Here is a 13216-nt window from a genome sequence, read left to right as displayed (position 1 = left end):
TACACTGTGCCTCCCATACTCTCATGTTGTTCGGCTGAATTATAAGTGAATCTACACTCATGCCTGTCCCAGACTCTTGTGTCACTCGACCGAGTTATAAGCGAGCCTACTCTCATGTTTATCTTATACTATTATGTCGATCGGTCGAGTTATAAGTGAGCATGCCCTCACACCTATGTTCTAAGGCATTCAGGTCATACACTGTACCTCTATTCTCCAAGGCATTTGAATCATACATCATACCTCCCAGACTCTCATGTCACTTGACCAAGTTATAAGCGAGTCTGTTCTCGCGCCTATCCCAGACTCTCGTGTCACTCGGTCAATTTATAAGTGAGTCTGCTCTCGCACTGGTCCAAGACTCTTGTGTCACTCGGTCGAGTTATAAGCGAGCCATCTCTCGTGTCTGTCTCAGACTCTCATGATGATTAGATAAGTTATAAGTGAGCATGCTCTCACTCCCATGTGTTAAAACATTCAGGTAATACACTGTGTCTCCACTTTCTAAGACATTCAGATCATACACAGTGCCTCTAAGACTCTTTTACCGTCCGACTGAGTAATAAGCGAGCCTGCTCTCGCACCTGTCCCTGACTCTCGTACCGACCGACCGAGTTATAAGTGAGTCTTCTCTCGCTCCTATCCCAGACTCTCGTACTGACCGATCGAGTTATAAGTGAGTCTTCTCTCGCTCCTGTCTTAAACTCTCGTACCGACTGGCCGAGTTATAAGTGATTCTACTGTCGCACCTAAGTCCCAGATTCTCATGCCGCTCAATCGAGTTATAAGTGAGTTTTCACTCGAGCTTATCCCAGACTCTCTTGCCAACCGTTTGAGTTATAAGTGAGCTTGCCCTCGCTCCTGTTCCAGACTCTCATTTTGCTCGATCAAGTTATAAGTATTGGGTTGCAATGATTGCAAACAAAGTCTCACATTAAAAACACATGGAAAGAATTATGGACTTATAAGGGAAAGATGTCTCTATTGGTATGAGACCTTTTTATAGTACATAAAAAGGAAACCATGAGAGCTTAGGTCCAAAGTAAACAATATAATACCATTATGGAGATATCTTAATTCTTTTGGTCCTAACAATTTGTATCAAAGTCCAGACTGTCAGAATGACTAACCGCCGACTGTGCACAATAGTCATGGTTCAATCGAGCCATGTAGGTGGAATATTGATCTCTAACGAAGAAAGTGGGGCTCCCATGTCTAGATTAAGATGACCAAACACTAGGTAAAGTGTTTGAATGCATACGCATCCGCACACTCGTTCATTTACATTGTTGTTCTATTGCTCATCGTCTTCTCCATTTTTTGCTCGGCTACTGTTTTGACTTGAGTGTCGGAGTGTCTACGTAGATACCCCTTCCCTGATTCTTGCTCTAACGTTCTCGTTGGCTCTATTTGTGGTGGGCGTAGGTCTGCAGCTCTTAGTTCTAGGATCGTTTAGCACCATCTCCTTCCAGCTCGTAGTCTTCTCTCAATCAACATATGAGTCACCTCAACGCCTCCCCTAGCCAGCACGTCCTCTTCCCCACTTTCAAACAGGATCACTTGCAGAGAAAGAGTTGATGGGAGTTGGTGTGCCATATGGTTGGCATCATGGATACTAATTGGCTGTGAGGGTGGAGATTTAGATGATAGCACATGAAGCAATGGCTTAACAACAAGAGTGAGGAGGCAGCTTTGTGAGCAAACCCACACAGATCTGTCCCTGCTGCAGCTCATGCCCCAGCTCAACGTGCCTTGTTATGTTTTTTTCTATTACATCACCAGGGAATCCTATGCTGCTCTTCAACCTCCATCCATCTCACCTCCCACTGTGCCATTAATGCCTCCATTGTACTTATGCCCGTATTTGATTACTTTGCATCCCACAGTATGTTAGGCAAAAGATTTTATATACAATTGTAATCTCATTGCATGAATACTCATCGTCACTAGTGCTTCAGGCCAGAAAGACAAGGTGCGTTTTTGAATTTGGCGACTCTTTTCTTGGCAGATACAGTTCCACAAGCTTTTTGAACATGCACAATCAGTATTCAGCAACAACAAGGAGCCAAGATGTCTCCCCTACATAGATCTCGAGTTTCTTAATCTACCAGAAACCCAGTTTTATGGCACGCAGAGGAAATAATTCCTCTCTCCAAAACATGGCATTTTGTTACTTTGTTTCTCCTTTTTGTAGTGTTTGATAATTATTTGCTTTGCTGTATTTATACCTTTTAAGAGTTACAAGGGTTGCCCCTATTGAGACTTGAGAGAGGCTTGAAGCAGAAGCCTTCCCCTTGGATTCAAAACCTCACTTTTCAGCTTCCATCCCACCTCTTTTTCTTTCAACGATCATCATGTCTAGCTTATATGCTCATAGTTTCTTCCCGACTGCACCTGTCTCCCCACAGGCATGTAGCAAAGAAGACATTGACAGGTACATGTCCTACGGGAAGGGCAGGGTTTGCTCTATTTTCCTGGCTTTGTAATCAAGCTTTGTGATTAGAATTGGCGGTGTAAATCTTCTGTCTTTATAATGTTAACAGTCAGTATCTGGCACAGCTGCTATCGGAGCATCAAAGTCTTGGGCCTTTCATGCAGGTTTTTCCTATATGTAGCCACTTGCTGAACAAAGGTCAGTGACTGCTTTCAAGGGATTGATTCGACGTTTTGGATTAGAGAAAACTAATCTTTGTTAAGCAGAACTATACTCAGAATGCCTTATCATTTCTACCCGTAATGTTGGAAACATGCTTATGTGAGGAAAATTTGCACTATTAGTTGGAAAGATTGCTTATGTACTTACAGACCATCAATGCCTGCATTTCACAGAGATATTAAGAGTCTCAGGCATGGTTTCCAGCCAAGGGTTTGAAAACTGTAGCAGGATACAGCAAAGAAGTCCTAGTCCCATGGCTAATTCCAATTCAATTTGCAATGTAGGAGGAACTGGTATCGGTATTCTGACTGCACCCTTACGAGAGGTAGACAAGTTTATATCTTTTCTTACTTGTGCAATTGTGTTGCTATTCACTTGTGTCTTCATCATTTGATTGCTTTCGCAGACAGATAACATAATGTCCATTTAAAATTTGATTGGATGATCACTAATCTGAAAGCTCAAGCATTTCATAAAATTGACAGCACAGTTGATGGATTAAACACTTGCTCCTAACTCCAAGAGCTATCATCTTTGAATTCCTTCATGCATCATGTACTATATTAAATTTCTTCAGATTTGCTCATGTGAAAGGTTTTCTAATATATTTATCTATTAAAACCGAATTTATTAATATTTTTTTGTGCTGAGTATTGGTTCTTATTCTGCCTTTGCTATACGATTCAATTTATCTCCCAGCAGATTGCAGACTTTTCACAAGGAATTGCAATTGATCGGCGAGAAGCACCACCGGCAAGTCCAAAGTCATGTACAATAAAGAAAGTATTGCATTTAGAGATTCCAGTGGACACCTACCCTAATGTGACTTTTGCTTCATCTCAAAAGCTTTTTGTTCTGTATATGTTCTATCATTCTGTCACTCATATTTCAGATTGTCTTTAGTTTAATTTTGTCGGACGCCTTCTCGGGCCCAGGGGAAATTCGCTGAAAAGAATCGAAGCATCAACAGGATGCCGTGTTTACATTAGAGGAAAGGGCTCTATAAAAGATTCATACCAGGTAAGAAGAATACTTCAGCTTCCAAATCTCTCCAGTCTTCGGGAAAGTTTTTCTAGACTCTGTAATTTGTTTCTGAACACATGAATGAACGGACAGTCTTCCTCTTTGATACAATATAAAGTTTAAAGCTTAAGCTATTGGGAAAGGCCAGATCTATACTCGTCTATCATCTTTTCTATGACAACCAATAGCCTTTTTAGGCATTCCGATAGTCCATCGCATTGACAAGATGAGTCTGGTATACATCAATCTTCTCCTTACAGAAATGTTTTTGCTTTTAGATGACCGAAAACAAAAAGGAGAGAGGATTTTCACTTAAAAGGCAGCTATTCAACTGAAATTCTAGTTTTTGCAGCTGCCATGCAGTTTATTTATCTTTCACGTCCTTGATGTTTTGAAGGAGGAAAAAATGAGGGGAAGGCCAGGTTATGAACACTTGAATGATCCATTGCATATCTTGATTGAGGCAGAGTTGCCAGCAAATATGATTGATGCAAGATTGAGACATGCACACCAAGTTATAGAAGAGTTGCTGAGACCAGTGGTGAGTATTCACTTGGTATTATGTTCTTGGTTTGTTACCATAAATATGGTATAACCATGTTTATAACTTGACATTGCAATTAAATCTACAGGATGAATCGCAGGATTACTATAAGAAGCAACAACTTCGAGAATTAGCCATGTTGAATTCAGGTTCAAAGGATGATGGCCCTCATCCAAGTGGCAGTGTTTCTCCATTTTACAATGGTATGAAGCGAGCGAAAGCAGGTAGGTAGAGAAATTGATAATGTTCCTGGAGCCGTTCAATTCAACTCTTATCGGCAGAGAGATTTCCTTGTAAAAATAGGCTTTTTCAGAGGATATGGAAAACTAGGACATTTCGATCTACAGTATGTCTTTTGCTGATATCAATTTTGTTTTTCAGGGACCATAAGATCCTGCTTTTGTAAGCCTAAATTGATTATTTCATTCATCTTTCTGTAGTTACGAACCTAAAAAACTGGTAGTAATTTTCGGCTCTGTGCTTGCAGTGTGAAACTCATATGATTTGCACTGTGATAATTCCATTGGAACTTACCTAACATGGCCCTCCAATGCTTAGCATGTAGAATTTAGGTAGGGTTCGACATTGGTTCAGTGAGTCGAGTTCAACATAGATAACCAACGAAGTAAGCTCATGAGTGAGTTAATTAGGATTTCAAAGTTGGCTAGAAAACACAGACTGGATAATTTCCATTATCCAATGTCTTATCAGCCAGGTGAAGTGAGGAGAGATCGCGAAGGTTCAGATATGAACATCATTGCAAACGAATGCATACAACCACCATGGACCATTGTTCTGGGAAGCTTGAAGAGGCTTTCCTTAAGGGTTCCTCAGTAGGTTAATACCATAGCAGTAGATAATTCCGCCGACAGACAACATAATACACCTCCATACATAATTAACAATTGACCAAGTGCAGATACAACCTCCAGTCGCTGGTGCTAGCCCATTGCATATTTCTGGGTCCAGCTCCTTGCAGTGGTCTCGTATTTGGCTCTGTCAGTCTTGTACATATGGGCAATCTCTGGAACCAGTGGATCATCTGGGTTTGGGTCTGTAAGCAGTGAGCAGATTGACAGCAGCACCTTCAAAAGACCAATTAGCTCGTTTGAGTTGATTGAAAAAAGTTTGAAAGAGACGCAAAAAGGGAGAAAAGAAACTAGCGTGCACATTGATGTATATTTCTTTCTGATTCCTTACTACCAATAACTTCCCTTGACTACACTGAAATGCCAAATTAGGCAAAACAGTTATGCTCAAGTTATTCAGTCTGACTACGTCATCACTCTCAAAGAATTATGCACGAGTAAACAAAATAATAATGATAATGCAAAGAAAGGTAACCTTTGAAATGGTCAATGCCGGACTCCATTGTTCCTTTAAAATGTCAAGGCAAATGCTTCCATTGCTATTGATGTTTGGATGGAAAACTTTAGTCCTGAAAGCAACCTGAAAAATATGACATGTTGGATGATTTTTTTAACATTTTTAGCAATAATTTCAATCAATTAGAGGAATAATAATAAGCTGGCCACGTCAGGAAGACAATATCTGGAGTATGTTATGCATACTGAAAGCCAAAGCATATTATAAACCTAAACTTTTCCGCAGCACTAGTTAGATTCAGTCATAGTACTTTGCTGGCCCTCAAAATGATAGAGAAGTTATCTTAGTGCAGTTAGAGAATGCACTTTATGCTAACTGCATTTTGTAAAAACAATTTAGTGTTTAGTAAATTAAATCTCAAAATGATTTGCAAAGTAATTTTACAATGTGTTTGATAACTAAAATAAAATATATAATTTTATGCTGTGTTAGATATCCTAAATCTCCAAACAAAGCAATTTTAAAATGTATAGTATTTCAATAAAATTATACTTAGAAAGCACTTTTCGCTTTAAATAAAACAATAATGATATAATAACTAATTAGAATAAAAATATATTATAAACTAAAAATGAAAATAAAGTATAAATTAACATTTCATTTTTTTTCATTATTATGAAGTATAATATTTAATTTTCTGTGTCTATTTTAAAATCTACATATCTTTGTGATTGAATTATATTTTAGTATATAAATAACCACTAATACTTAATAAAAATATTATTAAGTATCTAATATTTATATTAATTTTAAATAGATTCAGTCTTAGTATTTATATCATAGTATTTTTTAGGACCTGGGAAAGAAAGAATTTACTCTCACTCGTAGGGAAGCTTTGAGTAAAAACACTACTTTAAGTTTACAGAACAAGTTAATCTCCAAAATGATTTGGACAAAGTATCTTAAAAAAACACTCCAAACCCAGCCTTATATGCATATGATGATGCTTCACGCTGGATAAAACATGAAAGAGTCATCTTGTATATGTTTCACCTAAATTTTGTGAGATTGGTTGCAAATAAAAAAAATGCATTGAAGAGTGCATTAATAGATACATTGAAAAAGGAAATATATCAGGATTGCATAAAAAGCAACTTGATACCTTCGGCGGTTTGAATGGATAATCTGGAGGGAAGTGTATGGTAACTAGAAAAACTCCCCCAGCATAGGGACTGTCAGGTGGACCCATTATTGTTGCTTGCCAATGAAACATATCTTCAGCCACTGGACCTGTAAAATGCAAACACATTTTAAATTAGTTACCACATCAATAACCACCCTTATGAATTCTAGGTTAAGTTGTGAAAGATATCATCAAGGCATACTTAAGAAGTTACACTCAGTTGCAAATGCTAAATTGCTAATCTTTTATATTATTTGAAAAATAAGAAGGTTGATTATGATTCTCAGGACTACAAAGGTATTGCAGTTGCAGATAGTAGAAGCATTTTTCAGTTTAATACTATTGGCACAAAAGAGAGGAAGAAACTTTACACTCTCTAGTCCCACATTGATAAATGAGAATTCTAAAGCATGCATAAATATCAAGAGGTCTTCCACCTAAGTATTTTTGCCACTACCTACATCCCACAGGAATAGACCTATTAACTTTTTAGGCCCAATTACTAGCCTAAAATGCCTAAGAGCAAATTAATAGTAGCCAAGTCATCCAAGTTTATATAGCTCCTCTATCAGCCAACAACTAACTATAAAATGCTTTAGCTCAATTTAATAATATCCAACTTATCTTATAAAAGCCCTCTATCAGCTCACGATTCACCATGTAGAACGAAATTAATGTGTTCAATTAGTAGAAGAATTGAAATTCTATTTCTTATTTTTTTAAAAAAATAGAGAGGAAAGGCCAGTATTTAAATAGATAAATTTAAGCATACACAACTGATGCACCAAAAAGATTTTTTAAAAAAAAAACTAATTAGCATTTACTGATATAAAAGGGTGATCCATCTTCTTCATGGACATCCATTCAAGGAGACAACTCAGCTGATGCTTTCTTGTCAACCCTTCCCTCTACTTTTCCATCTTTTCTATGTATCCATCCTAATTTATCATCTCTTTGTGCAGCTACCTATTTTCTTTTTAACTTTCCTTTTACTCTTGTAGTGATTCCAAGAACAGCCTCGTATACATTCACGTAAGTATTTTACTTGTATAATGCACAGGGTGGGTAGTTGGTGTAGTATTCCTATATCTTTAATCCATGTGCCAAACAAATTAACTACTTTATAATCCATTTCAAGATGAATTTATTATAATATTTATCAGAAATGAGTCTAGGTTGACAATCGCATCAGGAATTGCTACTTGCCATCCGTCTATTATAAGCCTACCTCACCTAATTCACTTCTAAACAAAGGAAAAAGGAAGGGAAAAGAGGGTAATGATGAACGTTACAAGCAAGAAAACACAAATCAAGAAGGGCTACGGAGAATGGATCAATCAGATGAAGATCTAAAACCAAATTCAACACAAGAAAAAAAAAACCCCAAGAGAAAGAAAAGGAATCAGCAACCAGGATACCTGCGCTGCAAGATGTGGGAGGATCCTTCTGCAGATCCTTGAGCTCCTTGAGGATCCGTTTGGACGCCATCTCCAAAGACCTAGTCCTGATACCTAACAAAACTAAGATTGCTCAGAGAGAACCGCACGACAAACAAGAGGTGGAAAGAAGCAAACGATTCAAAAGAAAATAAACCAATCGGTTGATGCAAGAAGCGATCTATCTAAAGAAGAAGAATGGTAGAATGTGTCCTTGAATTCCGCCGCACGCTACCTTGTCGCGAGGGATTCTTGGATTCCTCCTCTCTTTATTTTCGCGGTTGGGCAAATGGGAAGAAGCGAAAATAAATAAATAAATAAATAGATAAATAAATAAATAAATGACGGCTTTATAATAATGGAGGGACGGCGATGATTTTACGGGTCAAGAGTTAGCGGATCGGATCCCGTACCCACTATCCCACTATCACGTTACTCTTACTACGGTTACGACGGATGCGTTATCCAAATCCGGTTCAAATTGGTCGGTGAAAAGATACGCAAGACTTCCGTGACTCGTACTCGTATCGGTTGATCTGGGACGCTATTGGCCTTTTAAGATTCACGATTGAAAAGAAAAGGACATGGGATCGAATTTTGGCCCGACTTGCCCTTGTATATATCGCAATCCTCCACGTCGGGCATCACATTGGCTCTCTTCGTTTTTCCTCGTTTCTGGTCAATCGGGGAACAACAAACGATCAAGTGGTATTCTATTCTCTGTTGGATCTACACGAAAATGAACGACCCGGATGTCTCCAAGCAGATCCAGCAGATGGTGCGGTTCATCAGGCAGGAGGCGGAGGAGAAGGCCAACGAGATCTCTGTCTCCGCCGAGGAGGTGTGCTTGCTTCCTTTCACAATGGTCATATTGTTTTTAGTATCTGTAAGATCTTTCATTTTGTAATGTATCCAGTGCAAGAGGTGTTAGTAGATCTGTTGCATAATCTAGGAAGAAGATTAACGCACCCACATTGCTAATTGAAAGAGGTGTTAATAAATCTGTTGTCGGAGATAAGATGACCTGAGCTGATAATTTTATGTCCAACGGAGTTGGTTCTGCCAAACTTCCAGTGATCCGAGTCACATAGTCAATGTGGTACTTAGCATAATCGAGAGTCGATCGCTGAGTTTGCACCCACCTCTGTGCATTCGCGCGTGAGAGAGTCTCTCCCTATGCATATATTTACAACATTAATGCATGTGTCATAATTTAAACAAACAATAAAGTCAAGAAACTTCTAATGTGAGAATAAACTTATACACAATAAAATCTCTTTATCTCCACCTCTTTATTCCATTCACATTTCCAACATCGTTGCATGATCCATGTGGCAAAAAAAATTAGCGTGTCTATATGATATCATGCAGAAGACCATTGATGCAGCAATGAACAAGGTTGGGAACCATGAGCCCACTGGCCCTTTAACCAGGATCCTAGCTAAGCATTGCTCAACAACATTGAAATCTTGGTAATCCAGCATCTTCTGAAGTCAATATGGCTCGAAAGCATTTAAAATGGCCTCGAGACATCATCAAATTCTCTGTGTAAGTTTGAGCCCAAACATGGGATTGGTTGACATTTGTAAAGCTACAACGCAAAGTGTAGTGACAAATACATCCCCGATCCATCTTCCTGAAATGAAACCACATTGGAGAGTGCTTGTCACTCCAGTTAGAGGACACTTTCACAAGCAACTTGGGGACCCAATGCATGCAAGAAAATTGGTCTTAAGTCTGGTAATGCAATCTCCATGGAGTTATACAGATGTACGAGTAGTTGGGATGGGGTAATGTGCATCAGCAATTGTAAAATTCATCAAAAATTTGAAAGATGTTGGCTTAAGGAAGGTCCAATTATATTGGTTGATTTCATGTCTCAACCTTTCCCAGATCAGGCTTTTAACTGGATCCCATCTGATTAGTTTGTTCTTTGATCTCAGTGGAAATGAACCAAGCTTCTAGGAAGTCGGGGATGACATCCTGGAATAGCATTTGCCAACTGATGGGAGAAAACGTTGAGCTTCTGACTCTCTAGGATATCTACCAGAGAGAGTGCCATTGGGCATATCCAAGTTAGCAATCCAGTTCTTTTCCTGTGTCCTTATGGCAACCGCATGGAATAATCATTACTTTCAGCTTCTGCATACAAGTTCTGCAAGCATCTAGGTTGTGATCTCATTGGCCTTTGTTCCAGGACCAATGTACAGCATAGGACATAGCTTGAGTATTTCAGCTATTAGTTTTTGAGCAGAAAGTTTAAGGTGGAAGAAGAGTTGCATGAGTAGCAAGAAGCACCCATGTTAACCTGTCAAGCAAACTGTAAGAGTCATCAGATAATTCAATTTCAGGCTCAAATTTTTGAGAATTGCATTCTAATAGGTAATCCGTCATCTATCAAATCAAAAACTTTGGTAGGATAAGATAACGTCATAGTTTAATTCCTTTCTTTTGATCAAGAGAGTACACTCCTTTTTTTCTTTTATCATGAGATTGTGTATAGAAAAGTGCTTATTTTGTTTGTATCCAATTTCATGTCATTCTTGTATGGCTGTACTAATTATCCAATTTTATCCAATTGCCTGTTTTCTCTGTGAAATACTTTCCCTTTGCTGAACTATTTTTTCTTTACTCTTTTGGGTGTTATAGGAATTCAACATTCAAAAGTTGCAGCTTCTTGAGGCTGATAAGAGGAAAATCAAGCAAGAATATGAACGCAAGCAGAAACAAGTTGAGATTCGTAAGAAAATGTAATGTGCCTAACCTCTTTTTAATGCAAAATCTTTCTTCTTTCACTCCATCTCATGGGTTCTCACTGTGAGTAACCGTGTTCTTATACATTGAAATTACATGGTTTGTACAACAAATACTTGTGATCATGCTCTGGCCTTGTATATTGCTGCTTTGCCCATTCATCTGATTTACACTCATTTGACATTGTTAAATATTTTTCTTTATAGCGAGTACTCCGTGCAGCTGAATGCTTCTCGTATTAAAGTTCTTCAAGCGCAAGATGACATAGTCAACTCCATGAAAGAATATGCTGCAGTAGAGCTCCTGCTTGTGAGCAACACCCGTTTGACTTATGGAAAACTCCTTAAAGACCTCATTGTCCAGGTTATTAGTGTTTAGATGTTTCCGTTGTACCCAGTCTCGGTCAACCATGTTCATGTTTAGCACATATAGATGCTGTGTATGGTCTTCACAACAATATCTTCATAAATAACGGTTGCATTGCCTAAAACAATATCTGTACTACTGAAACATGTGCCCACTCAAGAAACATTTTTGTTTGCTTACTGGTCATACTTCTGCTCAGCACGAATATTATGTTGGTTTCTTTGTATTTGTTTATTCATTTTTTTTTCCTTATATTGGAACAAAAATCTGACCATTTTTTGCCCTTCAGAGCTTGCTAAGACTCAAAGAACCAGTTGTTCTGTTGCGCTGTCGCAAAGATGATATTGAACTTGTGGAATCTGTTTTGAACTTGGCAAAGAAAGAATATGCAGACAAGGCTAATGTACCACCTCCTAATATAGTCTTAGACAAGAACACTTTCTTGCCACCTTCACCTAGTCATGAAAATGCTCATGGCTCCTATTGGTACTTACTCTCACCCATTAAGGTTTATTTGAAATGAAATCTTGGACTGTTTCACACCATTTTAGGATTGGTATCAACCTTCTAGATGGAAATTATGTTTTATTTTTCTTTTAATATTGTGTTAATGTGACTTGATCTGGATGAATCTGAATGCTTTGTCCACTCTTTTGTTTATACTATATCACAACATTGCATAGGATAGAGTATTGAATAGATAAGGACCATCCTCAGATGGATTATATGAGATCTACTGTGTAGGCCAAAACTCACAAAAAATATGCAATAAAAGTGGTTCATTGTATTATTTTCTGTGTATCAATTCTGGATATGACTCGCCTTCTCTCATAGGATAGACAAGTTACTTGAGATCATGACAATACTTCCTTTTGAGATGTGATGGTGATCAATTTCCACCGGCAGTAAATCTTTGATAAGTTCATCACAATTTAATTAGTGCCTATGGCTGTTTATTTAAGATTTGAATGACAAGTTTCCAACTGATCTTATTATGTGATTCAGCTCGGGAGGTGTTGTCTTGGCTTCTAGAGATGGTAAAATTGTCTGTGAGAATACACTTGATGCAAGACTTGATGTTGTCTTTCGGAAGAAACTCCCGGAGGTACTCACAGTTTGACTGTTGACCTTTTAGTTGTTAATAAAACATAGATGGATCCAATTTGCTTAAGTTCACCGAAGGAATAACTTGAAATCTTTTGCAGATTCGGAAGCATCTGTTCAGCCAAGTTGTTGCCTAATCAATTGACTCATTTTGGTTATTGTGAATGCTTATCATGCAACGCCAGGCTGATACTTTTCCAGTGAATTTGTTTTCAGTTTCTAAGAACTACAGATAAACTTGCAGTACGTTTTTCTAGAATAACATGGTGGCATCAATATATGTTCTGCTTGACTGTTTTATTTTGATCGATGGGCTTAGATTGGCTGTCTTCTAGTTGATAAGCAAGTATGGTTCTATGTTTGTCATACTCAGAGCATGGCAGTATTGTTTGACCAAGATAAAGCATGCTCGTAAAGATTGGAAAGGAAGAGAAACCACATTAACGCCTCCCCTATCGAGGAAGATAAAGCAGAGAAAGAGAACCTCAAGTGACAAGTATTTAGGCGGCTATAGAGATGGTGAAATCCTTTACTTAATGTTGACCTCGCCTAATAAGAGTAATGATTTTTTGGTTCATTTTTTTATCGACTAAGAGATGGTCCATAATTAATTATGATTGAATCATGACCAAGTTATAATTTGAATCGGGACTAGCAATTGAAAACTGCTTGAAGACCACCAATGATAGATGAATAGCCGGATTACCGGGTGCCAAATAAAGAGCAGCCTTCTAATCATAATTAGATTATGAACCATCCCTCCTGTTTTTAAAAAATGACCAGAGAATCGGATCTGGCCTACTGCAGTCTTATCCAAGTGCTTT

The 13216-nt window shown here is 38.1% G+C and overlaps 3 protein-coding genes across 6 annotated transcripts; 2 read left to right on the top strand and 1 right to left on the bottom strand.

Annotated features, from left to right (window-relative positions):
* Positions 1–1899: 1899 nt before the first annotated feature.
* On the top strand, positions 1900–4540 carry LOC122011497 (KH domain-containing protein SPIN1-like). Its single transcript, XM_042567889.1, has 7 exons — positions 1900–2434; positions 2544–2632; positions 2830–2981; positions 3359–3478; positions 3560–3676; positions 4077–4220; positions 4312–4540. Exons 1-7 carry the CDS (start codon positions 2355–2357, stop codon positions 4453–4455), a joined length of 846 nt encoding a protein of 281 aa, XP_042423823.1. The 5' UTR covers positions 1900–2354; the 3' UTR covers positions 4456–4540.
* Positions 4541–4963: 423 nt separating this feature from the next.
* On the bottom strand, positions 4964–8495 carry LOC122012397 (ubiquitin-conjugating enzyme E2-17 kDa). 4 transcript variants are annotated; one of them, XM_042568912.1, is made up of 5 exons: positions 8404–8495; positions 8151–8243; positions 6712–6839; positions 5568–5672; positions 4964–5308 (listed from the first exon to the last, which is right to left on the bottom strand). In XM_042568912.1, the coding sequence occupies exons 2-5, from the start codon at positions 8218–8220 to the stop codon at positions 5165–5167; spliced, it is 447 nt and encodes a 148-aa protein (XP_042424846.1). In that variant the 5' UTR covers positions 8221–8243; positions 8404–8495; the 3' UTR covers positions 4964–5164. The 4 variants fall into 4 exon arrangements, with proteins under 4 accessions (XP_042424846.1, XP_042424845.1, XP_042424847.1 ...); XM_042568911.1 differs by having other exon boundaries at positions 8326–8480; XM_042568913.1 differs by having other exon boundaries at positions 8151–8236; positions 8326–8467.
* A 348-nt stretch (positions 8496–8843) lies between these two features.
* On the top strand, positions 8844–12630 carry LOC122011724 (V-type proton ATPase subunit E-like). Its single transcript, XM_042568096.1, has 6 exons — positions 8844–9009; positions 10818–10918; positions 11129–11285; positions 11578–11774; positions 12294–12393; positions 12494–12630. The coding sequence occupies exons 1-6, from the start codon at positions 8908–8910 to the stop codon at positions 12527–12529; spliced, it is 693 nt and encodes a 230-aa protein (XP_042424030.1). The 5' UTR covers positions 8844–8907; the 3' UTR covers positions 12530–12630.
* The last annotated feature ends 586 nt before the right edge of the window (positions 12631–13216 follow it).

Source organism: Zingiber officinale, chromosome 8A (assembly GCF_018446385.1).
Source record: "Zingiber officinale cultivar Zhangliang chromosome 8A, Zo_v1.1, whole genome shotgun sequence".
Lineage (NCBI taxonomy): Eukaryota > Viridiplantae > Streptophyta > Magnoliopsida > Zingiberales > Zingiberaceae > Zingiber > Zingiber officinale.
This window is presented reverse-complemented; position numbering and strand designations above follow the sequence as displayed.